The following is a 26,425-nucleotide window of genomic DNA, read 5'->3' on the forward strand; positions in this document are numbered from 1 at the left end:
GTGTTGTTCTAGAATATGAAACAATGTATAATTTCTTACGCTTTATTTTAGGGTAGTTTTCATATTAAAAAAAAATAAATTTATGTAATAGGAAAAAAACTTCCCTTAAAAAAGTTACCTGGAAAGAGATAAATATACCTTTTTTCTGATGTTACAGAAGAAAGTCATAAATATTTAGCAGATTAAATTTTTAAATTTACTTCAGGAAATATTATTTTTGAGGAAATAGTATTTTTAACACTCTTAGAAAAATTGAGTCTAATATACCTAATATTTTCCTTATATTTACTATTTTCTTTTTTGCTCCTTTAGGATATTTCTAACCTACTGCTTATTTTCTTGCATCCAGAAAGAATACTTATTTAAGTTGTCTGGAGAGTAAGGGCAGAACTTTTTCTGAATTTATAGGAAGGTTAAAACCAAAAGATCATCATTAAATCAATTACAGAGATTTTTAAAAACTGTATCCCACATGATTTGGACCCATTCTCCTCCACCCTCCCTTTCCCGGCTCCTGTGCCCTTCTGTTTGCTGGCTGAGACAATGCTTCCTAGACACAGCTAACTGTAAAAACAAAATACTACTTCTCATGTTCTCACACTGCAATCCCTTGTCTCTCTCTTCTCTCTAAGAATAAGTCCAGAAGAAGCAAGAGTTCAAAGCAATGCCCAGAACTGATAAGATCTCTGCAAAGCAGTCCTGTGAAAAAGCTCTGTCACTGGGGTCCCAACAAGATCCCTGGGACTTCCTACCAGACTAGACACACCAGGTTCTCTGGCTCCACAAGGCCTGGCTTCTGGACTAGACTGGCCCTTTATTGCAGAGAGTAACAAATTCCTTCCAGCTCCTCTAAATCAGGCATTCGATGCCTCGACCTCCCAGGCATTCAGCAGTGCTGGAGTATTTGTTAATGATGTATCCCAGGTACGTGTGCAGCATCTGTTTCCAGGTGCCAGAGGTCCCTGAGCTGATTATCCGATTCATTTTTTGCTCTCTAGAGACAGGTTTATGTTTAATCTTTTATTGCTATTAGATTAGATGACTATTGTCCCTGGGGAACCTTTGCCCTATTAGGTACATTCCTGAAACCCAGACATAAAAGTTGTCATGTTCAAGTGAAATGAATGTCTGTTATCACCCTTCCTTAAAGAAGCAGGAACCTTTCCTACTAAAAAAATAATCAAACTGTATAATTTAGAATTGGAGAAAGACACGGAAGTTTTTGTGACATCAACAGTATGACTAATCTCTACCTTAATCTGAGAAAGTGGATTCATTTGAAATAAGAATGTGCAGTTCCCTGTTCTCACAAAATGCCTTTGTGTTTAACTATGTTGCTTAATGTTTATTAAAATGTGCATTGGTGTTTTACAAAAATGCTTATTACCTTATATCAGATAATACACCATTATAAAATGAAGCTGATCTTTTACTATGAAGACAGTAAGTACACTATAGTTAATGCAAAAAATGAAAAAATATGACCATATGCAAAATCCCACCACCTACACATACCCAGAATGTAATACAAAAAGATTATGGAAAACTGGAAGAGCTATAAGAGAAATAACAACCATCATTTTATACAACTAATTTTTACCATTTTGGTACCAATATTATTTTCTTCCTGACTTTTTTTTCCTTGTGCATACAATCCCACCTTCCCCCCCACTTTAGGCAAGCTTTTCACTTCTTTCTGATTGGGGTGGTTGATTCGGCTCCCTAGAAAAGGACTAATAATCCCAACAATTAAAATGGATTCACTAAAAATTAGTCATGCTAAATTAATATCTTTCCTCTTAAAAAGAAAATTAGATGAAAAAAAGAAGTCTTTTTATTATTGTTTCAAGAAGGCACTAGACAGTCTCCCATAATTCACTTAAGGACCATATAAAGAGGTACTAGATAATAAAGCAGATACACATCTGAGAGTAAATAAACAGCCTTGTGTATTCATTCATATCTGCATTCATCTAGTCAACACACAGTGAGGGCAACTATAGCCAAATTCTGTAATAGGCACTGATTTCAAAGATAGAAGCGAGAATACTTATCTATTTATGAGCCAAGTGCCAGCAAACCACAAAGAAAGGACAACAGATTTTGGTGGGTGGGGAAGAAAAAGGTTTCATATTTGAATAGGCCTGGAAGGAGGGCTATTTCAATAGGTAATACTAGGAAGATAATCTGGAGCTGGGATTTTGAATGGCTTTTCAAATCAGTCAAAAGAATTCCGATTTGTCCTATAGACAAGGGGAAACCACTGAAGGTTTTTACCACGGGAGGGACACGAAGGGATCTGTGACTTAGAGAATGCTGAACGCAGGGCAGGAGCTGGAGGTTGGAAAGTGAGCGAGGAGACAAAAAGTAGTGCTGGGGGCCTGAAGGAGGCCAGTGGCAATGGAAATGAACCGAGAGAAAGGAAACTGAGGGCCAGATCACAAAGGACTTGGTGTGAATTAGAGGTAAGGAGGGAGAGAAGGGTGCTGGGCCGTGACGGCCTGGTCCCATGTAGCTAGCTGATAAAGGAGGTGGAACAGGCTAGAAGAGGGACAGGTGTCCAGTTTGTGAAATCAATGATCTGAGAAGACAGACACAAAGAATGTGAGATGAAATCAGCACCACCACAGCGGCGCTCCTCGTTAAGGCACGAATCAGCTGGGAGGATCTTTTCCAGTACCTGGACCCCTCCACAGACCCGTTAATTCTGAATCTCAGAGATGAAGCCTGTACACGTGTATTCTGAGGAAAAACAAACTCTCCACGTGAGTCTGGCCCAAATACCTGGTTAAGGATCGAGGACACGGAGCGTGGTTCTCAAACTTTTTTCTACCCCAAACTACCCTCTTGTCAGTAGAAAACGAACCCAGTCATTACAAAGAAGTGGAGAAGAACCAAGTACCAACCAAAGCAGTATAATCACAAACAATATCAGCCATCACAAAATACAGGTTCCAAAAAAGTATTTCTGCAAATATGAATGCAGGAACAGTAAATGAAAACCAACTACAACTCAAGACAACCCCACTGGTTCAGGGCTAACAGAGAGTTCTTAAAATTTCCAGAATATCCCATACAACAGGAGCTTTGTATTGTCCCAAAGCACCATGTTGTGGACTTTTTAGTAGAATACTAAATTAGGACTCCCCACTCCCTCACTGTACTTTCTAATACAGACTTGCTCATTTTAACGTAGAAGTGCCAAATTTTAGTAAGCTTCCATACATTTCTCAGGAGTTTCCTAGTAGGTAATATTTAATTATTCAAACGTATAGGAGTTCTACTTTTTTATTTTTCAGAAGTATCCATGTGGATTACCAGTGAACTGCAGATGATATTCTAAAAAAGAAAGCCTAGAGTGGAGATAGTAGTCATTTTCAAATGCATACAAGACACTCATGCAGAAGTGAGAACAAATTACAGCCAGAGTCAGGACTAAGTACTAATGGACGACCCATGGAGGGTCATAACTTTCAGGTCAATATGTAGAACAGTCTTCAAATAATCAGAGACACCCTAAGTAGAATGAGCTTCTACTCCTTGAGCTTCTTGAGGAAGTCCTCAGGTTCTGACAGTGGATGACCAAGTCAAGAATAAGGAGTTGCTTTGCCCAATTAGGAGACTAGTCCTAATGACCACAACACACACAGAAATGCTATCAGCTATGACCTTCTCCGCAGTCAAGAAAAGATAGTTTAAGACAATTGACAGCCTACCCGTGTCTCTCCTTCTCACCCCAAAAGCAAAGTAAAAATGAACAATGATGTGAGGCAGAATGATAATCTTCATTTTTTTTTTCCTGTTGACTAGACTCTACCTTCTGAATGTTGAGATAGTCTCAGTTCAGAACAACCAGAAACAATGTAGGATGAGTACAGCTGAGTCTTTTAAATGTATTGAGGTGGAATGTAGACTGCTTTTTGGAGCTACCAATCAATGAAACCATGGATAAAAATGTTATGTCATCGGGCTTCCCTGGTGGTGCAGTGGTTGAGAATCTGCCTGCCAATGCAGGGGACACGGGTTCGAGCTCTGGTCTGGGAAGATCCCACATGCTGCAGAGCAACTAGGCCCGTGAGCCACAACTACTGAGCCTGCGCGCCTGGAGCCAATGCTCCCAACAAGAGAGGCCGCGATAGTGAGAGGCCCGTGCACCGCGATGAAGAGTGGCCCCCGCTTGCCGCAACTAGAGAAAGCCCTCGCACAGAAACGAAGACCCAACACAGCCAAAAATAATAAAAAATAAATAAATTTTTTAAAAAAAGTTATGTCGTTTATTTCAGATTTGTTGTGCATTACTCAATAAAGAGATAAACCTATCTTAGCAAGTCATGAAATATTTATTGAAACTAGCCAATCCTCAACTTATTTATTCTATCTCTATTAAAAAATTAATTTACTTCAACTTACAAAGAAAAAAAATTAAATGTGTGAGGCAGTACATAGTTTTTCAAACATCTTTTAGGTGGATGTCAGCAAAAAAGTTTGAAGAACACTCCTTTAAACTAGAAAATTCAATTAAGGATCACAGTGTTCCTTGACCTCTTAACCTTCTCTTACTTTTATAGTCAGTACCAAGTGCTGCACTCCTTCGTGGGGACATTTTTCACAAGGACGTAAGTTTCCACCTCCAAGATTTCCTGCCTACCAGACAATAAAAGAAAGCAAACATAACTGCTCTGACAAACGAATGCTTCAGCAAAAAAGAAAGACAAAAAACCCAAAAAACCAAACCTGCTTGATTTCTTGGACCATTGGATCATTCTCCAAGTCAAACCTGCTAGTGTGGGGCTTCCCTGGTAGCACAGGGGTTGAGAGTCTGCCTGCCAATGCAGGGGACACAGGTTCAAGCCCTGGTCTGGGAAGATCCCACATGCCGCGGAGCAACTGGGCCCGTGAGCCGCAATCACTGAGCCTGCACGTCTGGAGCCTGTGCTCCGCAACAAGAGAGGCCGCGACAGTGCGAGGCCCGCGCACCGCAATGAAGAGTGGCCCCCGCTTGCTGCAACTGGAGAAAGCCCTCGCACAGAAACGAAGACCCCACACAGCCATAAATAATTAATTAAAATTTAAAAAAAACCCTGCTAGTGTTAAAACCACAAATTCCAAGTATCTACAACACTAGGTCTTAAAGGGGAATCACTCTACAGTTGATAGGGGCCCGGTGGGTCAGGCCACGTATGAGTTAAGCATTATTAATAATAGGTTAGTTATAAAACACCTCTAGTAGCACAGCCTGTGCTCTCATCACAAAGAGGGGTGCGAGCTGCCCACTGCAGTGCCACCTCCAGGCCTAGAAGGACAGCTGTTGGTTTGTATCCCCAGGAGTACCCAGGTAAGATATGAAACTGGCCCCCTTACACTGACTGGAAGGCAGGACGAGACCAAAGAAAAAGGCAGCCACTCCAGATTGGTAGGTGGCAGGTAACAAGCAAGCGGACTTCCTAATGAAGCTTGTCTTGGGTGGCCGCAAGACAAGTAAATCTTTGCACCTGCCCGCCGGAACTAAGAGTTTATATGCTGTCCTTAAGGAGGTTCAGCCCTGCATACCACCCAGACGGTCTCAACAACACATTACCCTCTCAAGGCTGCATCACTGAAATGGCTCTGGCTGTGGCAATGGTGGGCAAAACTTATATTCCAAGGGCAGGGGAGGGGGTGAGGAACCTGAATCGCCCAGGTCTGGCTCTCAGGTCAACTGGGGGCCAACGTCCTCTTGATGACCTCCTCCAACAATGTCCAGAGGACTATTTCTAATAGCAAAATATTAGAAACTTAACATGTTCAACCTAACATGGAATGGAGTGGTTATCTAAATTAAGACCAAACAATACAATAAGAAGTAGCCACTGAAAATTATACTTATGGAGAGGTTTTAGTGACATGAAAAACATTTATAATGTAAAGAGGAAACAAAGCAACATATAAAGTTGTAATGAGACAGAAGGCGAATGAAAGTGCCCAGTGCAGTCCCTGGCACATAATAAGAGAACTCAACCTGTCGTCGACATCCACGGAATGATCTAAAGTATATAAAAATCTCGTAAATAAAGCTGAAGGAAATGTGGCAAAATAACAGTGGTTGCCGCTGGATAAGAATTAAAGGTGTTTTTTTTCCTGCATATTTTTTAATGTTTTCATTTCTTTTTTTCTATAGTAAATATTTACTTTAAAATCAGGAAAAGGATTTAAAACTAATAAACAAAACAATGTTCTCTTTAATCCTTCACACTGTAGGAGCTGACCTTTAAGAATATGGACATTTCCAACCCATATGCGTGTGTGTGTGTGGGGGGGGTAATATACAGATTTAATTTTATTTATTTATTTATTTATTTATTTATTTATTTCCCCTTGTCAACAGGTGTTGGCTATTTACCAGTAGCTACTAAAAACTGCCTGAAGGAAAGCCTGGCTACAGGCAGTACCAGGTGGAAACAGAAGCTCCTAGGGTTTAGAACCAAGCTGAGTGGGCAGTGCTCATAGCGTAGAGAAGCAGACAAAGTATGCTTTGTAAGACATGTTCCAAACCTGTATGTCATGGTTTGTTTGAGATAAAATTGGAATATTTTATGATAGAAGCATTATTAAAGGTGACATGGCTCTCTACAATTGTAAAAGTATTGATAGTAATACTTATAATAATTCTTAATGATTAAAGTATTTATATCTGCACAGCACGATGCTCATTATAACATTAATAGTGCTTTTTGTAGTTATTCTTGCCTTAAGTGTTCAGGATCCACTTAGCGAAAAACAGAATATAGACACTGTGAGATACTAGACTAAAACCACAGGGACCTTCCATGTTTACAGTACTGCCAAGTTTCCAAGTGCATTATTTTATTGATTGAATATTTATTCTCATACGAATAGGGGGATGCTAGGGGCCTGGGTGACCAAGCCTTAGTCAAGGCTGGAGCCCATTTCTCCTATTTTTGTCCCTACATACAAATTCCAACTTGTTTAACCATATTGTGCCTCATTTCCTATTGTGTAAAATCAAAAAGATAATACATCAAAGGGTGGCTGGGAGGATTTAACTGTTAACATATATAAAACACTTTAAAAGAATGCCTGCAATCAGTAAACAACTATGTATCAACTATTAGTATCATTACTCCAGAATGAAGAAAATCTACCTTCCTTTCTAAGATCTTGAAATTAAATCTATGTCAAAAAGTCATAAAATTGAGAGGAAACTGCAAACTTGATATTTAGAATAACTTTTTATTGAGTTTCCTACCCTCTTATTGTAATGATAACCACTGCTAGACCAGCTTTTAAATGCTTAAGGCACCCTTAGACTTCAAGAGAAGTCTCACACATTAAAAACAAAAGCTTCAGGATTAAACCTTTTCATCAGGCCTTTTTATTTTTTTCCCCATTGAGCCTCCTGAAACAAGATCATGAAATTCTCAACTTCAAAGAGTTCAATTCCATTGAACCCACTTCACCTGAAAAAGTCAATTACCCCAGTTGGAGTGGGCCTAGCATCTTAAAAACTTTTACATTGTATTAACACCACCTTTATAAATAGAAGGAGACAGGCAATTGGGCCTAAAAGACAGGAAAACTTGAGGGTTTCACCTACTATTACCCATACTGAAGATTTTTTTTAAATTATTAATAATTGGGGTAAATCCAAGTACTAAATGTTCAAATTTTGCAGTTTTAAGACACTTACTAAAATAGTATTATTTAACTAGTTAAAAAAATTGACAAAATAGTCAAATTAGGATGTATTTTTAGAAAAGTACATTTGGCTCAGGAAGAGGCTTTTTTTTTTTTGGCCACACTGTGCGTCTTGTGGGATCTTAGTTCCCCAACCAGGGACTGAACCCAGGCCCACCGCAGTGAAAGTGCCGAGTCCTAACCACTGGATCACCAAGGAATTCCAAGGAAGATGCTTTTCTAATATCAGGAAACACACACAAAATGGTCTTTAATGGGGTATCTGTTTTCATTTTTTAAAAAAGTCACTTTAACATATTTATGTATATACACATGTTTGTGTGTACATATATAAACAAACTTTTCTAAGCAAATGTCTATACTCTCCTAACAAAGATAAATGATAAACATGCATTTCATTCATCTTGTCAGTCTTCTTCAAAGAATGATCTTGTGTACTGCCCATTAAGTGTTAACAAACAATCAATTCAAAAATTCAGCCTCGGGACTTCCCTGGTGGTGCAGTGGTTAAGAATCCACCTGCCAATGCAGGGGACATGGGTTCGATCCCTGGTCCAGGAAGATCCCACATGCTGCAGAGCAACTAAGCCCATGTGCCACAACTACTGAGCCTGTGCTCTAGAGCCCGCAAGCCACAACTACTGAGCCCGTGCGCACCACAACTACTGAAGCCCGCGTGCCTAGAGCCCATGCTCTGCAACAACAGAAGCCACCACAATGAGAAGCCTGCACACTGCAGTGAAGAGTAGCCCCCGCTGGCCGCAACTAGAGAAAGCCTGTGCGCAGCAATGAAGACCCAACGCAGTCAAAAATATAAATAAATAAATTTATTTAAAAAAAAATTCAGCCTCAGAATTCAAAGAATCATTAAAAAAACAAAAAAAACAAAACAAAAAAGTCCCAAGATGGGTGTTAAAAAAATTAAGGGTTGAGGGACTTCCCTGGTGGCACAGTGGTTAGGAATTTGCCTGCCAATGCAGGGGACATGGGTTCAATCCCTGGTCCGGGAAGATCCCACATGCTGCAGAGCAACTAAGCTCGTGCACCACAACTACTGAGCCTGTGCTCCAGAGCCCACACGCCACAACTACTGAAGCCCGCGTGCTCTAGGGCCTGTGCTCCGCAACAAGAGAAGCCACTGCAATGAGAAGCCCGCACACCGCAACGAAGAGTAGCCCCCGCTCGCCGCAACTAGAGAAAGCCCACGCACAGCAACGAAGACACAACACAGCCAAAAATAAATAAACTAATTTAAAAAATTAAATTAAATTAAGGGTTGAGCTAAAACAGCTGAAACTTATCTTTAAGAAAATGAAGTTATATAATATATATAATATATATATACTATATTATATATATATTATACTTTAAAATATGTGATCACAGATTTGGTTAAAAACAGTAGGGGTCCCCCTCCCCAAAATACATTATATCAATGATATTTTCCTTATCATATTACAATTAGAAACCCAAAAAAACTTTAGAAAGAAAAAAACTAAAATATGAAATCCCAAAGGAAAGAGAATTAACTCATTAGAAAACTGTATGAGTATCTGTCCAGCAAAACTGCTTCTAAATCAGCATGTCTAATTATTTATCTCAGCAAAGATAAGTGTAAATCTTTTTCATTTGTACATTATTTTGGGCAGACAGGCTTAAAGTTAAATTTTAGAAAATTCATAGTGGGTGAATGACTAAACAAAAGGGTTCCTAAAAATACCTGTCATTCCAATATACTAAGAAAAATAACCTTGAAACTAAAAATCATGAGTTCTCAGTACAGAAATGAATCATGATAAAATTATAAGCTTGAACTTAGATGACTTACCAGGATCTGTGCTTTGGGATGATTTTTGCTCAATGAACTTAAAATTACAAATCCATTCTTGACTCTAGGGCAATCTTTTTTTTTAAAAGGATTAATCTACCTCTAAAATAAAATTATTGCAAGTCAAATATAATTAAGGATGCTGTCGTTATGAAATTCTCTGAGTAACTATGCCAACTTTACGAATCTGTACCTGCCTGAATACACACACAATCAGAATACAAATAAAGGAATGAAGTTATGAGCTTTCAATGAAGCCTTGTTATATTTTCAGTAAAGCTTTATTTCCAATAAAGCTTTCAATAAGGCCATGTTATAGTTTCATTCAGATTTCCTTAGGTAATCAATAGGAATAATATCTGTGGTATAGGTAACTTTTCTAAGGTAAACTTTCCCAGATAAATGCCTGTGCTCTTCTAACAAATAAATGGAAAGTAAGTGGAGCAGACAGATTTGAAGCTAAGAATAAAAGTACAGAGCAAAGGCAAATTGTGTGGACTGTTGTCTGATTCCTGTTAATAAAGCCAGCTCAGCTCACCTGTATCCAGACATGAAAAATTAAGTGAATCATGGCAACAATTTTTAGATAACTCATCTCAGAAAATATTGGACCTGAAATATCCAGATCATTGAACCAAAGATGAATTTTTGATTTGCTGTACTACTTCATTTTATTTTGTTGGCTTAAGACAGGCTAGACGGTTATTTTATGCTCTCCTAAGTATTTTTAAGTCTCCATCCTTCTCAAAACTTTCCCGCTGACTAGATAGATTCTCCCTAGAAGGAAATATGCAAAACAACTCTTAGATCTGGAGTGGACTGACTTTGGAGTTAAATTCCAATGTGATCCTGACACTTTTAGAATTATTATCATCTAACATTAAAAGCACCAAGGAGCCTTCTTTAGACCACAAAATTTAACTTCCAATTTAACAAAAGGCCTACGTAAACATTTTACCACCATACGCATAATATTTATTACTAATGCAAATATAGAGATGGATAATCATAAAATAATTTTGCATTATCCCTGGAAATCCTAAAAAAAAAAATCAAAGACTGCATGAATATACATCATTTTTTTAAAGCTACATAAAAGTTCAGATTAAAGTTCCTTCACAACATTTCATTATTTTCTAGGATCATAACAGATTCCAATTTTCCTCTGTATACTTTTTCTTAGTGTTCTCATTCTTAACCTAGTACATATTAGGCAACATCTCAGTGCTTTCTAAAGTTTATTGAATGAAATGTTAAGTTCCTCATACTTAGGATTTTCAATCTTAAGGCTAATATGAACTGTGATTCTCCAAAATAAGTGGCAAGCAACACACTATGTACAATGTGGACACAGTAGTTTCCTAGACAGCTGACCAAATTTGTATTTGCTGTAGTGTCATTGATTAAATGAGACACTGTGGCCTTTTCTGTCTCATGACCACAGATTGTACTGTTTTCCAGCCACTTTTCTTACAAAAGCATACAACAGGTCACAAGGAGGATTTTAAAGATCAATGCAAAGCAACTGTCACTACAGGAAGAACAACAGCCTGCATTCTAAAGTTTGATAGACATTATGATGCTATATTTTGAGTAAAAATCTAACACAGGCTTATAATACTTTTATGTTTTTTCATACTGAAATCGTACATGTTACTTTCCAAACCTCACATATAAGAAGGAACACAAAGATGTACAATTCCTTTTACTGATAAATAGTGTTTCTTTTACTATTTTTCCTTAGTAAAAACCAAATTGTGGATAAAGTTTCCTTAGCCAGACAGTATTTACTTCTAAAAATTCCTACACTATCTTATAGACCCCAAATACAGAACTCAAAATATAAAAACAATAAAACCCTTATAACCATTACCACGGGTGGAGGGGAGAAAGTCAGAAAAATATACAAAGCTGGATGTGGAGGATGCCAGAGGGGAGCGGGGGAGGGTTTCGTGAGGTTCTAGACAAGCCCTGTGATGACGTCACCTCACATACATAATGTTACAGCAGTCAGCACAGGCCTCCTGCTTTCCTATTGGTGGACACCGTGTCAGCCGACATCAGAAGATAATCATCATTGGCCAGACAATTACAACTGGAGCAACTAGCATCCACCGCTGCTAGCACAGGCCTGACGGGCTGCTGAAAGAGAAGGCAGAGCCCAGCTGCCCTTCTCACTCAATGAATTTTATGTCACCTTACCAATCACTAGGCGGTTTTGCTCTCTTGATGGCAGCCCTTATAAATTAAGTCAGCTATTCGTGAAAATAACAGGTAAAGGCCAGATATCTCATAGAAGAACAAAATGCCTCTATTTTCAATGCCATAAAATCACAAGGGCTTTTCTGTGTAAAATCAGAACTCAAAAATGCTGTTGAGCTAAAAGCAGGCATTTTCCTCTACCTCATGCAAAACACTTTCATTTACCAGATAATATTACCCAGGATATTTTTAACTTGACATATAGTTTCAAGATGTGGCTCAGGATGATTCTCCAAGGCATAACATTTATTACTTTGCATTTCCATAGCTTTTCTAATCTATTACACGTGAAACCACCTGCTAGAAGACTAAAACAGTCTATAGTACTTATCCCTTGCCTAGAACAATGAATACAGGGTTAATCATTGTTTAAGCAGCAATTAACTTGATAAACTTCTCTCAGTTGAACCCTTTAGTTTATAAAAACACCACTCCAAAAATGGGTCCCCTTACACTAATATGTAATAAGGTAATGAATGTGGATTATAGGATAAGTTTAATAAAGGCCTTCAAACAATATTCAAAAGGTAGTTCAGACAGCATACTGACAAAACAGCACTCCTGGCCTTCCTCACAATTCTTCAAAAGACAGTAAGTGTAACTTATTTTTGAGAGAGAAGTTATAATTCTCTAAACTTAGTTTTGACATAGCCTCTAAATTGAGGCTATGTCTAAGGGATTTTTAAGGACCACTGAAAGTGTTTTGTCAAAAAATAGAGCAGAAACTTCACAACATTGTGTTTTTCCTCCAGAAGCTATTCAAGTCATTTTTAGTTAATGAGTCTGGGAAAGGTAAGACCTTGTGTTTCCTAAACTTCCCCTGCCCCCAAGAGGGTGTAAGCCGTGGTTATGGAGTTCCTTCTCCTGTTAACAAGGGAAATGAAAAGGAAATCTTCATTTTCTTATACATCTGGTTCAAGACTTTTTGGCTGTTGAGGTTTTGGGGGGAGGCTTATAAAACTGGGACCCAAGGATATTGGGAGAAATGCATACACCTTGGGATAAAAGAAGAAAGCAAGACACTTAAGGTCAAAGAGAGAAAAAGTCAGGAAGGGGAAACCCTAGTGTGTGACTATGACATAGTATTCAAAACGCAAGGGGAGGCCAAGTATGTTAAGTTTCGAGTATTAACAGGTAGTGCTGGCAATAAAACGGACACTCATCATCATTTTAACCCACTACACAACCCTTTTCCCCCGCATCTGCCATGTACAATGCACTCTTCGAGGTGCTCCGCATAATCAAGATTGGAATGAGACAAGAACCAATGCCCTGAAGAGATGATGGTCTAATAGGAGGCACAGACACACATGCAGATATTTAGGCATATGAAGAAAAGCCGGGAAAGACATTGCCAGATGAAAGGTACAGATTAAGAGCTAGGAGGAAAGAGTGGCAGGAGCCCAACAAGCGAAGATTAATTGGCTCACTTTTGCCATTTTCAGTCCCCAGAGGCCTAGGCCCTGTCCGGTTCAGTGTTTACTTGTTGAGCGAGCGGAGAAAAGAGGCGGGAAATGGTACCTGGAGGTGGAGGAGCCACAGACAGTGGCCTCAGAGAAAAGGCAACAAGTGAATAAGAGACAGTATCCACCGCGGAGGGGCACTGGCCCCCAGTGAACCCGAGCTGCCGGCGCGAGGGTAGGCCGGCTCGAGACGCAGGTTCAACAAGGGTGCAGCAAGCTGGAGACGGGGCAGACGTTAGAAACCACAGAGCGTGCAGGGCCAACGGGGGAGGAAGATGGGCTGAGCTGTGTGGCAAGCGAACGCGCGACAAACAGCTGCAGAGAAGACCAGAGCCTTCGGCTGGCTCGCCGTGCCGCCCGCCACCCCGGGCCACCGCCCCCACCCTGCCTTCAGCGCCACTCCCTTCACGGGAGGAGGAAGTGCCGCTGGAGAAGGTTCCCTTGGCGGCGCCCTAGGGGGCTTGGCCTCCCGGAGCGCCGAGGCCTTAAATGCCTAAACTCCTACTGGATCGAGCCTCCCGGTGCACAGCCGTCTTCCGGACCCACCCTCGGCGCTTTCGGCGTCGGCGGCCCAGGGGGCGCCCCGGCCATGCGCCCCGTGTGCCGCCGCACTTCCCGGCTTCCCGAGCGGATCGCGTTCCCCTCCTGGCTTCCGGCAGCGGCCCTCCGGCCCCCGCGCCCTCGGAAGCCCCCAGCCACGCCGCAGCGAGTGTGAGCGCGCAGGGCCGCGCGCCGGGCCGGTCGCGCCCGCCCCAACAGGCCGGGCCCAGTCGGCACGCACGGCGCAGGGGGCGGGCCCGGCCGGGCTGCGGCCGCAAATGGCCCGCCGGTCCCGGGCGGGCCGGCCGGGAGGGAGGAGGCGGGAGCGGCGGCCGAACCTCCCGAGACTAGTCGCGACTCCTGGGGGCCGGAGAAAAAGACGTTGAACCCCCATCCCCCGGTTCCGGTGCACGGCACCCCCTATTGCACCGCTCCCCCGCCCCGGCCCCCCGGCGCGCCGGCGTCTCTGGTTTCCCATTGATGAGATGGGGGAGGGAAGGCAGGTCGCGAGGGCGCCGGGGGCACGCGCTCGCACACGCGGCGGGCGGGATCCCCCAGATCCCAGGAGGGAGCCCCCTCGGCCGGACCCTCTCATTCAGCACCTGGGAGGCTGCCAGCCGCTGCCCGGCTTGGAGGTGCGCCGGCTTGCTCTTTACTGATCGCCAGACCTGGGGTTAAGAGGAGTAAGAGAATGTCTGCCACAGCAGCTCGATCTACAGGGAAGAAGCGAGATGAGCACACACACCCTCCCCCTGTTAAATATTGCAAGGTGACACAGGATCGCTCCCCACACAGGGATTTTCAAAAGGACTGGCGGAGGGACACAGTGAACAAGAAAGATGCTTTCCCAGGTTAGAAGTTTGTCTGGGGAAGAGCCCCGAAGGACTCTGCGGACCCAGAGGTTTTTAATCCGTGTCTCAACTCCAGTCAGCAGCTTCCCACTGAATTAGAATTGAGTGTGTCCAAAAGGCGTTTCCGTAAAACAAACTTAATAATGGCGTGGCTCCACTCGCTCGGGTTCATTCATTTTTATTACTGTTTTCATTGTCCCCTCCTCCCCCACTCCCCGCCTCCGTCTCTTTATGAAACCGGAAAGGGATCCGCGTGGGGAAAGGGGTCCAGGAAAGGAGGAATCCGGCCGGGAAGCAGCAAAGAGGAAGACAGTGAAGTAGCAGAGCTGCAAGGAGAAAGGAAGGGCAGGAAGGATGGGGAGAGGGCGAGGACCAGAGAGCTGAGGACGGCGGGCCGGAGAGGGTTAAAGGGAGCTGGCGACTGGGTCCTCCTCCCTCCACTGCCTTTCACACTCTGCTTGCGGGAGGCCAAGCAAGAAAACCCAAATCTAGAGGAAAACAAGGAGTAGCACAGGTAGGGACTGTGGCATCTCTCCCACCTTCCCTGTAGCACAGACATCTACTCTATGTACACATATATGGTCTATGTTATATAATCTATGTTAAAGATGCATGTGTAGCCACGGTTCACCCAGGGGCACCCACAGACTCACGCGCTTCATGCAGCCCCAATGTCTCCTGCACCCGGGAGACCCGGGAACTCAGCGATCCGCTCACTGCTGGTCGCGGTTCCTCGCTCGATTCACGCCCCAGAAAGGGAGTACCGACATTAAGGCACACCGGGAAGACGCGCAGGGCTCCCGGGGACAGTATCACGCGAAAGCATCACCTACCAGTTTTCCTGCATCCACTGGATGGCTTCATTCTCGTTGAACTGCTTTTCGAATTCATATTCTTGTAAAGTCAACACTGACATGTTCATTGGGGCTGATCTTCGGAGTCGCTACGTGTTCTCTACGCAAAATAAAATAATCTGTAAAGCGCTTGATTTCGAGTGCTCGCCTGTCTGCTTCCCCCACCCACCCCCCTAGGTCTTCCCCTCGCCGCTCGGTCTCCGGCAATCGGTCTCCCCTAGCCTCTCTCAGCTACGGTCGGGGTTGAGCATTGCCTGTGCCTCTGCTCCCAGCTCCTCGCTCTGGGACTCTCCTCCTCCGGGCGTCCGCATCCACAGTAGGAGGAAACGAATGCCTTGCGGTCTTAGTGCCCGCACGTTTGTCCATCACCCTTTTTACTTGTCTACGGGGAAATCTCCTCCCCCTCGTGCGATCTGACAAATTAACCCTTTGCGAGGGAGACTGAGAGAAAGAGAGACCTATCTAGCCCTGGGGGGCAGTTTTGTTTCCGTGAAGGTGACCAGGGGAGTAGAGGACGGGCTCGGAGAGGGAGGAAGTGGCCTCGAGGTCATTCACAACCCCCCAGTCCCGACCTCGTGGGCCGCCTAGCCTGGCTTTTGAATGAAGTTTCCGAGAACCGAGTGCAGCCCCAAGGCGAGCTTGGCGAGTAGGTGATAAATAGTAAAACCTGCCAGCTCTCTCGCAAGAACTCCAGACAAATTTGCGCTGAAATCCCACGTGAAAGGAACGCACTTCCTACCTCTTGGCCCCCGCCGCACCCTCCAGGTCACTCACCTCCGAGCTCTGGCTTTGACTTACTTTAACCTGGGGCCCGGCCCGCAGAGCTCCCCAATCAGCTGCTGGCTGGGGATGCTGAGGACGAGGGTGGCGTAAAGTCGAGAGTGACTAGTAGCCAGAAGAGGGAGGGAGGTTAGGTGGAGGGTTTGGGTACGGGAAAGGGTAAAGTTAATGAACTGAGACAAAAGGGGGAAGGAAGTTAGCAGATGGGAGAACTGGACCAACTGGTCCAATGCAAAAACTATTTGTATGCGTGAGAAATTCGCTTTATTTATTGTATGGTGGTAGATGCAACAGAATCACGTTTGAGGAGAGGGCTAAATGTAATGTTGACCTCTACTGATCCCCCAGTCTCACAGCAGTGTTTTAACTTCTGCTTCCATATACACCCATCTTTCTTTTCTCAGAGGGAAAAGTATTTTTTACTCTGTCCATCCCTCCTCCACTCATTCCTCACAAGTTAGGAAAAATGAAATGAGACATGGAGGCATCTGATAATATAATCTATGCATGTAATTGTAAGCTTAAAACATAATAAGGAACCTATGCTTTAAAAATTAAGTGGACATTAGGGTCAGGAAGAAAATTCTCTTTCTCTCTCTGTACCTCCCCACCTCCAAGGCAGTCCAAAGACAGGATATTTTCATTTAAAGTCAGGTTCCTGGAACCACTGAAAAGTGAGAACTGCGAGAAACATCTCTGTAAATGAGGAGGGTATAATAAAAAGTTAAAGAGTTTTAAAAATCCAGTACAACTATATATATAGCGTATATATATGTATGTATATATATATACATATATATATAATCAGCAAATTAATTTATAAGTTGATGCTCCCAAACATTCCATGTACAGACTTTCCTCATCTCTCCATTTAAGGGTGTCATTCTAGAGACTTCCGCAGTACAAGTCTGAGTGAATTTGAAGGTAAAGCCTAGACCAAAAGACTTGGCAGGCTTTAGGTGGAAGGTGGGTGTGACCTGATGAGAGAGAAGGATTTTAGCACAGTACCTGGACCTGTGAGTAATCAATAAATATTTGTAGAGTTAAGTGATTAAGTAAGTGAAAGAAGGGAGGGAAGTGAGAAAGGAATCAAATGTGAGAAAATCCAGCAAATGTTTTGCTATATATTGCAAGGATAAGTCCTACTTTTGCCTTAAAAGGATTCCATTTTTAAACTGAGTACTATTCTCAGTACTCAGGCATCATATCAATTTTAAACTGGTATGAGAAATTCTCATTTACTTACTATGTTTCTTATTCAAATAATGTCTGTTATTACCTGTTTATTTTCTGAAGATGGAGTTGGGGTTATGTTAAAAGCAAATATCTGATTTGTTCTTAACAGTGTCTGAAGAAAAATTACTTTAAAATGGAAGGTAAGTCCCTATTTCTTGACCTTTAAAGTGGACAATTGCCAAAAATGGTAGATTCTTGATAGTACTACGTGCTGTTGAGGGTATTCAGAACACGCACTGTCAGTGGTAGTGAAAGCTAGTGACTTCACCTGGAAAGCAATTTGGCAGCCTATTTAATCATTTTAAATACACTTATCCTTTGACCATTTATTTACTAGATATTCCATGAGCCTGTGATCTTCTGAGCTCGTGCGAGTCAGGGGAAGAAGAGAGACAGGACTCCTGCTCTTCTGGAGCTCACCTTCCAGAGGAGAAGACAAAATAATTTCATATAAGGTGACGTCCTAAGATTAAAATTAAATAGCATCATCTGAAGAGATGGCAGTGCTCATGTAAACCCCCGAAGGCTTCACTGAGAAGGTGACTATGTGTTGTGTAAAAAATTAATACACAGAAACCTCAATTAAATAGAGTCAGGAGACCAGAAGGGGGAGCTCTCCTGACCAGGGACCACAGCAGAGCCCAATAGGAAGAAGAAAGACTTCTCTTTTTTCCTGGCAACTACTTGATCAATGAAAAGCCATGGACTCTTTGTTTACTACTGCCCTACCCACTTCCCTTTCCCCTCTATCAGAGTGTTTTCCTTCTCTTTTTCTGCGATGACTTGCATGTGGTTTGTCATGGCTGCACACCAGGAATTGCAATTCTCTGTTGATCCTGGATAAACCCATCTTTACTGGAGTAATAACCACCAGTCTATTTGTTTTAGATCAATAGTTGAAACCACAGTGACAAAGAGTCAGCTACCTTTTGCAGAGTGTTACAAGAAGCAAGAGCAAGTACAAATGCCCTAAAGTAAGAAATGAGTTTGCAGGACCGAAGACAAAAGGCTGGTGTGTCTCCAGGTCATAAGGAAGGAGTGACTGACAGGTTGGAGAGGCATGCAGGGGTCAGGTCTTGGCTGACTGCTAAATCAAGATAATTGGATTTGATTCTAACTGCAGTGGGGTGGGGAAAATATTAAACGGAATAGCAGGATAAATCCTAGTAATTCCACTACTAGGAACTTACTCTGTGCATACACTCACAAAGACATTTTAGATATATGTATAAGATGTTGTTCAGCACTGTTTGTAATAAGAAAACACTGGAAATAATAGGGGGCTAACTAAATGATGGCTAATATTAACTAAATGATGGCAAACTCTTATAATGGAATATTATAAAGCCTTTTAAAAAGAAATGGTTCTGTAGGTTGCAATACCCAAAGAGCTTCCAGAAATATTTTTAAGGAAAACTAAAAAACAAGGCACAGGATATTTTGTATAACGATACATTAAGAAAAACATTTACAAATGTACACTTTTTTGGGGGGGTGGGGAAAGACAATTTGTTGGTGATGTACATATTTGGGGAAAGACCTGGAAGCAAACTAAAGAGAGCTCCTATCGTTTATTTTTCCACAGTATTTGAATTTTATGATATATTGTATTTCATTAAAAAAAAAGTCAAGAGAGGACTTCCCTGGTGGTCCAGTGGGTAGGACTATGCGCTTCCAATGCAGGGGGCCTGGGTTTGATCCCTGGTCAGGGAACTAGATCCCACATGCATGCCGCAACTAAGAGTCTGCATGCCGCAAGCAACTAAGATCCCGTGTGCCGCAACGAAGACCTGGCGCAGCCAAAATAAATAAATAATAAATATTTTTTTTAAAAAAAAAAGCTGTATGGCCTTAAAAAAAAAAGAAAGTCAACAGGAGTTAGCTGAGTCATGAGATAATGGGTTATTTTTCTATTAGAAATAAAATACTTTAAATGGTGATTTTTCTATATTTATCTTACATTACAAAACATACACTAAGACCTGGCTATTTGCTTAGATCTTCTTTTCTTTCAGAGGGGCTATAGAAAGTTAGGAAAGATGGAGGGGAATGTTGGGAGGGTGTCCAGCAACACCACTAGGAATTTTTATGAAAAGATTTACTGTGTGTGTCTCTAACCCATAACCAGGTAGGTAGTTAACACTGAATATAAATAACTGGGGCTCAAAAAGTAACAGTTAATTGATATTTAGTAGTAAAATTTTCAAAATTAGGTCAGAAAGTAAGGAACATTTGAAAGACAGAAATTTATTGCAAAGATGAATGACTGCTAAACAAAAGATCTGGAGTTTTGTCCTGACTCTATTCCAAACCTGGCTATTGGATCTTGGGGAAAGTATGTCGATCCTTTCATTTCCTTTTCTATATATAATAACAGTACCGGGCTGGATGATACCAGCTCAGAATTTCTCTGGTACAGGCATATGTTAAAATACACTCATTGTTTCTGGGCCTGTCTAACACTAACCTAATTTTCTAGACCTCTATTCCATAGGTGAGTTTAGCCAAGCTGAACCATTTCACATCCTCTGAACACCTTAAGTTTTGGCTCCTTTTGTCCCATCATTCCCTCTGCTTGGAATACCCTTCTCTCCCCATCCCCCCATTTCTCCCTGTCAAATTCAGTCCATCCTTTGGATATTCACAGGCTACTCCCTACTTGAGGTTTTACCTATTCACAAATAAGATCTCTTGCTCTCTCACCTCCTAAACTCTTGAAGCGCTTGTTACCACAGCTCTTAAGCCCTTAGCCATGCTCTACCTTGTAGGAGATTATAAATCTTAAGGGGAGAGACAATCATTTCCTGACTGCCTTAGTTTCATAGGGCTGCTGTAACAAATGACTACAAAAAAACCATATCACCCCTGAGTTCTATCGCTCTGTTTCAACAGACCTAGAGATTTCTAAACTGGAAGACAAACCTCAAGTAGGTGAACCTGTTTTTCCTTGAACTCTGATTCAGTTGATCCCTTTAGAGATGCAGGAATCCAAGTCATAATTTCTTCATGTACCTTCTTTGATGCCACCAAGCTGGCATTAGGTCTGGGCAAAGGGCACAGTGGAAAGGGACTACACCTCTCTGAATACAGTCGTAAGCTTCAGTTTTATTCTGGCCCCACTTACAGAGGTTGGCAATACAGGGACCACATCTGATTTTTGTTCCCGAGTAAGCTTTGCTAACCTAACTGGAGAGAGTTTCCAAAAGTTGGAAACCATACTGATTTGTAAGAGAGAAATGCTTTTTTGGGTTCTTAAAATTGGAAAAAAACCCCAAAAAACAAAACAACACAAAACTCATCCACAAACTGCCAGAAAGAAAAATCAATATTCAGTTCCTGATCATTTTCACTTTCTTTTTCTCTTTTTTTTCATTTTCACTTTAGGCCTCTCTGAAAATTATAAATTTTAGGAAGAATTTTTTTCTCAAAGACACAAATTTATTTACAAACCAAAGAGGCCAAGGAACCTTTAACTGTTCTGACAGAACCAAGGTGGCTCTTCACATCCTCACAGGGTTTTTGGTTGGAACGGGAAGTTGGGGCCCAGAGTCTCCTTAAAGACCCTGGCAGGGCAGAGGCCTCCCCTAAGCACTGGGAGCAACAGGCTGAGCTGGCCACTCACCTGCCTCTGCCACCCACTGCCCTCCAGAGATGCTCGGTAGGTGCCTAGGGTGGCATCCTCAATCTCCCTACATCATGGTGCCCCACCAGAATTCCAAAGTATCTTCTTCCCTTGCCCCCAAAGTTTGGGGTGGGTCTGAGCCACCTCAAACCCCATCCCAAGTAGACCTGTCCTAAAAGATCTCATCCTAGTGACCAACACACCTTATTAATCTTGTAAGGGATTGAAGGAAATATAAAAGATATCAAAATTGTATGTAAATAAGAGATGCACAAATAAACTCACACTCCAAAATAGATACCTACAAAAGTTCAATTAAATGAGCAGTGAGCACAGCAGTTCAGAGGAAGAAATTTGATTTAAGAAAATGTAATAAGGGAATGTGATAGGTGTTCAAAAGTCTAGTTTAACTCTGGGGTTTTTACAACACTGTGAGCATGTGCCTTCCACGCCGCAGATAGTTTCTGCCTGAAACCCTCTGAGTTTGTGAGCCAAGACTTTTTACTTTGGGAGTAGCAAAGGGCAATTAAGGTCCAGGGAATGAGTTTTTCTTGGCCCTTGGAGCATGTCTGCGAAAGGAGATCAAGGAGGTAATGGGCTCCTACCTCTCTTGTGCTTTCTTTATTCAGATGTATTCTGATAAACTTCCCCTGTATACGTTCAACACACAGAATTATCTGGTAGTACAAAGATGTATTTGAGATATAAATGAAAACCTAAAGAACATTATTTGATAATGAAAGCAATTTCTCATTATTGCTATTAAGATCAAAGTGCCCCTGGAGGACAATTGGGCAACCTGCAGGCTAAGGTAAGCCTAGGGCTACTTTAACATTATTATTAAGATTCTCCTCTCTCTCTCTCTCTCTCTCTCTCTGTATATATATGTATGTATGTATGTATGTATTAATGAACTTGCTGTTAGGAAATTGCATTTACTCATTATCTGTGTTAGCAGAAAAGAGGAGATGCATGGAAATATATAATGATGAATATACTTCTTTGAATTACAAAGAAATACCCAGACCCTCTCCTTCTATCCCTCTGATAAATACTGGTCCAAACTATAAAGGAGGCCTCAAAAAAGGCCTGAGCCTCAGTGAGTCCCTTTCCCACCACGATCCAAATTTCACCTGTCAGAGGCATGTGGCAGGACAGTAGACCATGGCTGAGCCTTACTGTCATATAAGGTTTAGGAGGCCCTTTACCACCTTATAACTTGGGCTAAAACAGTGAATACTTATTAAACTCCTAAAGACTATCTTTTCAGCCTGTTCCAGAGCAAATAACCTAAAGGAACAAAAACAAAAACAAAAAAGCCGCAAATATTTTGATTATTAGGAAACTATGAAGAGTATTCTATCTCATCTCAGTATTAATAATTGTGTCATCTTAGGTAATTGATTTATTATAAAGAATAATGTGAATTATATCTTCACTGTTAGAAAACTTGGGGGCAAATCTGGGACTCGCCCTTGTAGCAAGTTTTTAGCTTAATATAATACACATTTTAAATCTTATTCCCATCTCCATCTTATAATCTCACCCTTATTACCTGGGAGGCAGGGTTCCCAGCGCCATTATGTATAATTTAAGTTTATACGCAACATCCCTTTCGTGATTTACTTGTAATAGGATACAAAGATTCTTCCCTATTACACTTTGGGAAACCCCTTCATTCCATGTGGACCCTGTCAATCATGGGGCTGCACAATTCTCTCTCTTACCTGTATTTCCTTCTCTGAAAATGAGGATTAAATACACTAAACGGCTTAATGGATAATCTATGTAATGTGACTAGCACAGCGCCTGGGAAAATAACAGGCATGATAATCACATTATGACCTTCCCTCAAGTGCCTGTAGAACAATAGAGGTGTAGAAGACAAGCCAGGCAAGCCACTTCCGTGCTAGAAATGGGGAAATACTGGGGTCTGGAGAGGTTGAGTGGCTTGTGCAAAGGTATTTGTTCTCAGAGCCTGTTCATTTAGAAACAGGGAAAGCCTCATACTGGAAATCACTGGTGCTCGTGACTTAGCAAAGTTTCCTCCAAGAGAACAGTAAACTGAGCTTTAGCTATGATCTGGGAGAGCAACTGCCACCCTGTCAACTTTCATGACCTCCAGGGCCACTTGGTGTATTTAGATCCATGAGCTCCACAAACATTACGTTCTTTAAAAAAAGAAAAGCAAAAAAAAAAAAAAAAAGAAAAGCAAACCCCCCACAGTTTTATTGTAAAGCAATATAACATTATTAAAGAAAAAAAAAACAAAACTAAAAAAAAAACTGGTTGGAGGATACCTCTCAAAAGGTCTGCCTGCCAGCAGACTCTGCGTTTGTCCCTTACTACCTGGGTGATCTGGGCAAATTATTTATCTCTCTGTGCCTCAATGTTCTCATCTAAAAAAAAAAAAAAGAATAACAGTACCTACTTCATGGGACTGTTAAAGAGGATTTGTGAAAGAGACCAGGAACACAGTGAGCAGCACATACATGTTTGGTAAATAAAGAAAAATAAAAGCAGTAACTCTCTGGTGTAGAGTAGGTGACATCTGGGCTGAGACTTGAAGGAATGTATTTTGCAGAAAAGGTAAGAAGGCATTCCAATTTCTAATTGGAAAGAAAAGCACTTGCAAAGACATGGAAACACGATAATGATGATGGTGATGACCATGATAATGATAATAATAGAAGACCAACTACTGAAGATAGACAATGTACCAGACCATTTATATACTGTACCTCCTTTAACCTTATTAACAACTCGGCAGTGCAGGTTTTATAATATAGTTAAGGACCCCAAGGTTTAGATAAAATGATGAGGTGCAGAAGCAGGCACGCAATTCCAAGTCTGGCTGAAGTTTTTGCCCATGCTTAGAGAATTTCAGTTTCCCTTAAACCTTGGGTGCAGGAGGCAGAATGTTGGGAGATAAACTAGAAAGCTGGCCAGAAGACAAATCTTTCGTTGTTGTTGTTGTTGTTTGTTTTTCTTTTTCATCTTTGTTAGTTTAGTGCTTTTATTTTTTTTTAATCTTTATTGGAGTAGAGTTGATTTACAATGTTGTGTTAGTTGCAGGTGCACAGCAAAGTGAATCAGTTATACATGTACATATATCCACTCTTCTTTAGATTTTTTTACCATACAGGTCATTACAGAGTATTGAGTAGAGTTCCCTGTGCTACACAGTAGGTCCTTATTAGTTATCTATTTTATATATAGTAGTGTGTATGTATCAATCCCAATCTCCCGATTTATTCCTTCCCCACCTTCCCCCTTGGTAACCATAAGTTTGTTTTCTACATATGTTTCTGTTTTGTAAATAGGTTCATTTGTAACATTTTTTAGATTCCGCATGTAAGCGATCTCATATGATATTTGTCGTTCTCTGTCTGACTTCACACAGTATGACAATCTCTAGGTCCATCCATGTTGCTACAAGTGGCATTACTTCATTCCTTTTTATGGCTGAGTAATACTCCATTGTATATATGTACCTCATCTTCTTTATCCATTCCTCTGTTTATGGACATTTAGGTTGCTTCCATGTCTTGGCTATTTTATCAGTGCTGCTATGAACATTGGGGTGCATGTATCTTTTTGAATTATGGTTTTCTCTGGATATATTCCCTGTAGTGGGTATTGCTGGATCATATGGTAGCTCTATGTTTAGTTTTTTCAGGAACCTCCCTACTGTTCTCCATAGTGTCTGTACCAATTTACATTCCCACCAACGGTGTAGGAGGGTTCCCTTTTTTCCACACCCTCTCCAGCATTTATTGTTTGTAGACTTGATGACGGCCATTCTGACTGGTGTGAGGTGATATCTCATTGCAGTTTTGATTTGCATTTCTCTAATAATTAGCAATGTTGAGCATTTTTTCATGTGCCTCTTGGTCATCTGTATGTCTTCTTTGGAGAAATGCAGAAGCCAAATCTTAAAGGATCCTGTGGGTCATTTTGATTTTAAGCAATTTGTACCTTATTCTTTATATAATGAGGAGCTTCTGAGGAATTTGTCTTCTACAGAGTAATATAAGTTTTGCAATTTTGAACAATTATAGAGTCAAGAAAGCGTTGTGGAGGATGGATTTTTAAAACAGTAGTCTGGTTTGATAGAGCAATTCCACTGTTATTAAGTATATACCCAAGACACGTGAAAAAAAGTGTTCAAAGAAAACCTTGTACATGAATGTTCATAGCAGCATTATTCATAATAGCTCCAAAGTGGAAACAACACAAATGTCCATTAACTGGTGAACAGATAAACAAAATATGGTATTTCCTTCAATGGAATATTATTCATTCAGAAAAAAGAATGAAGTACTGATACATGCTATAACATGGATGAATCTTGGAAATATTATGCTGAGTGTTAGACTCCAGTCACAAAAGATCTCATGTTATATGATTCTATCTATATAAAATGTCCACAACAGGCTAATATACAGAGACAGAATTAGACTGGTGGTTACCTAGTGCTGGGAAGCATAGGTGTCAGGGTGAGAGCTAAAAGGTATGGGGTTTCTTTTGGGGGATGATGGAAATGTTCTAGTGACTGTAGTGATAGTTATATAACTCTGTGAATATACCAAAAACCATTGAATTGTACACTTTAAATGAGTGAGTTATAAGGTATGTGAATTATGTATCAATAACACTATTACAAAAAGAAAAAAAAAATAGGCTGGATACCAGCATTCAGAAGGGGAGTGTTGAGGAGGAGAGAACTAATATTCTGGATAGCCCTATCAAATGACAGGCAGGGAATAAAGCTTTTCACATAGATTATCTCATTTAGTTTAATTCCTACAACATTCTCATGCAATAAGATTTTTTAAAATCTTCAATTCACAGAAGTACAAAACTAGGCTATTTGTGACTCTGTCCTTGGCATTTTCTGGAACATAATGCTTCCATGTGGATCCCTCCCAAGACAGCTTATTTATTTTGTCCTCCATTGGGTTTTTATTTATTGCTCTTTTCTTTCTCTATTCTAATGAGTTGTTGTTTTCAATGGTCACTCGAGGTTCTTTTCTAGGGCATTACCCCATTCAAAGCATATCATTATTCATTCAGACTTTGGTGTTCGCATACAGATGAAATCCTCTGATACTATGCTAAAAGGGGTTTCGGTTTTCTTATAGTTTGTGAAATAATTTTCTATTGTCCTACACATGAATGGGCCCAGCATTCTTTGATCATTTTTCTTTCCTTCCAGATTATGAGCGCCATCAGAGGTGAAATAATTGCAAACAATTACAACGCAGTGTAAATGGGCAGTAGTGGTTATAATA

The 26,425-nt window shown here is 41.1% G+C and overlaps 1 protein-coding gene across 3 annotated transcripts in view; it reads right to left on the reverse strand.

Moving 5' to 3' along the window:
* Positions 1–16,337, reverse strand: part of ELOVL6 (ELOVL fatty acid elongase 6) — a 135,437-nt gene extending 119,100 nt beyond the window's left edge. Inside the window, exons 1-2 of one of the 3 annotated variants that reach the window (XM_007191039.3) lie at positions 16,268–16,337; positions 15,473–15,593 (exon numbers count right to left, since the gene is read on the reverse strand). In XM_007191039.3, the coding sequence (XP_007191101.1) occupies positions 15,473–15,561 (89 nt within the window). In that variant the 5' untranslated portion in view covers positions 15,562–15,593; positions 16,268–16,337. Of the gene's footprint in view, positions 1–15,472; positions 15,594–15,747; positions 15,851–15,951; positions 16,020–16,267 lie in introns of those variants that run through there. The other 2 variants (XM_007191040.3, XM_007191038.3) reach the window with 2 other exon arrangements.
* Positions 16,338–26,425: the final 10,088 nt, after the last annotated feature.

Source organism: Balaenoptera acutorostrata, chromosome 5, assembly GCF_949987535.1.
Source record: "Balaenoptera acutorostrata chromosome 5, mBalAcu1.1, whole genome shotgun sequence".
NCBI classification, from domain to species: Eukaryota; Metazoa; Chordata; class Mammalia; order Artiodactyla; family Balaenopteridae; genus Balaenoptera; species Balaenoptera acutorostrata.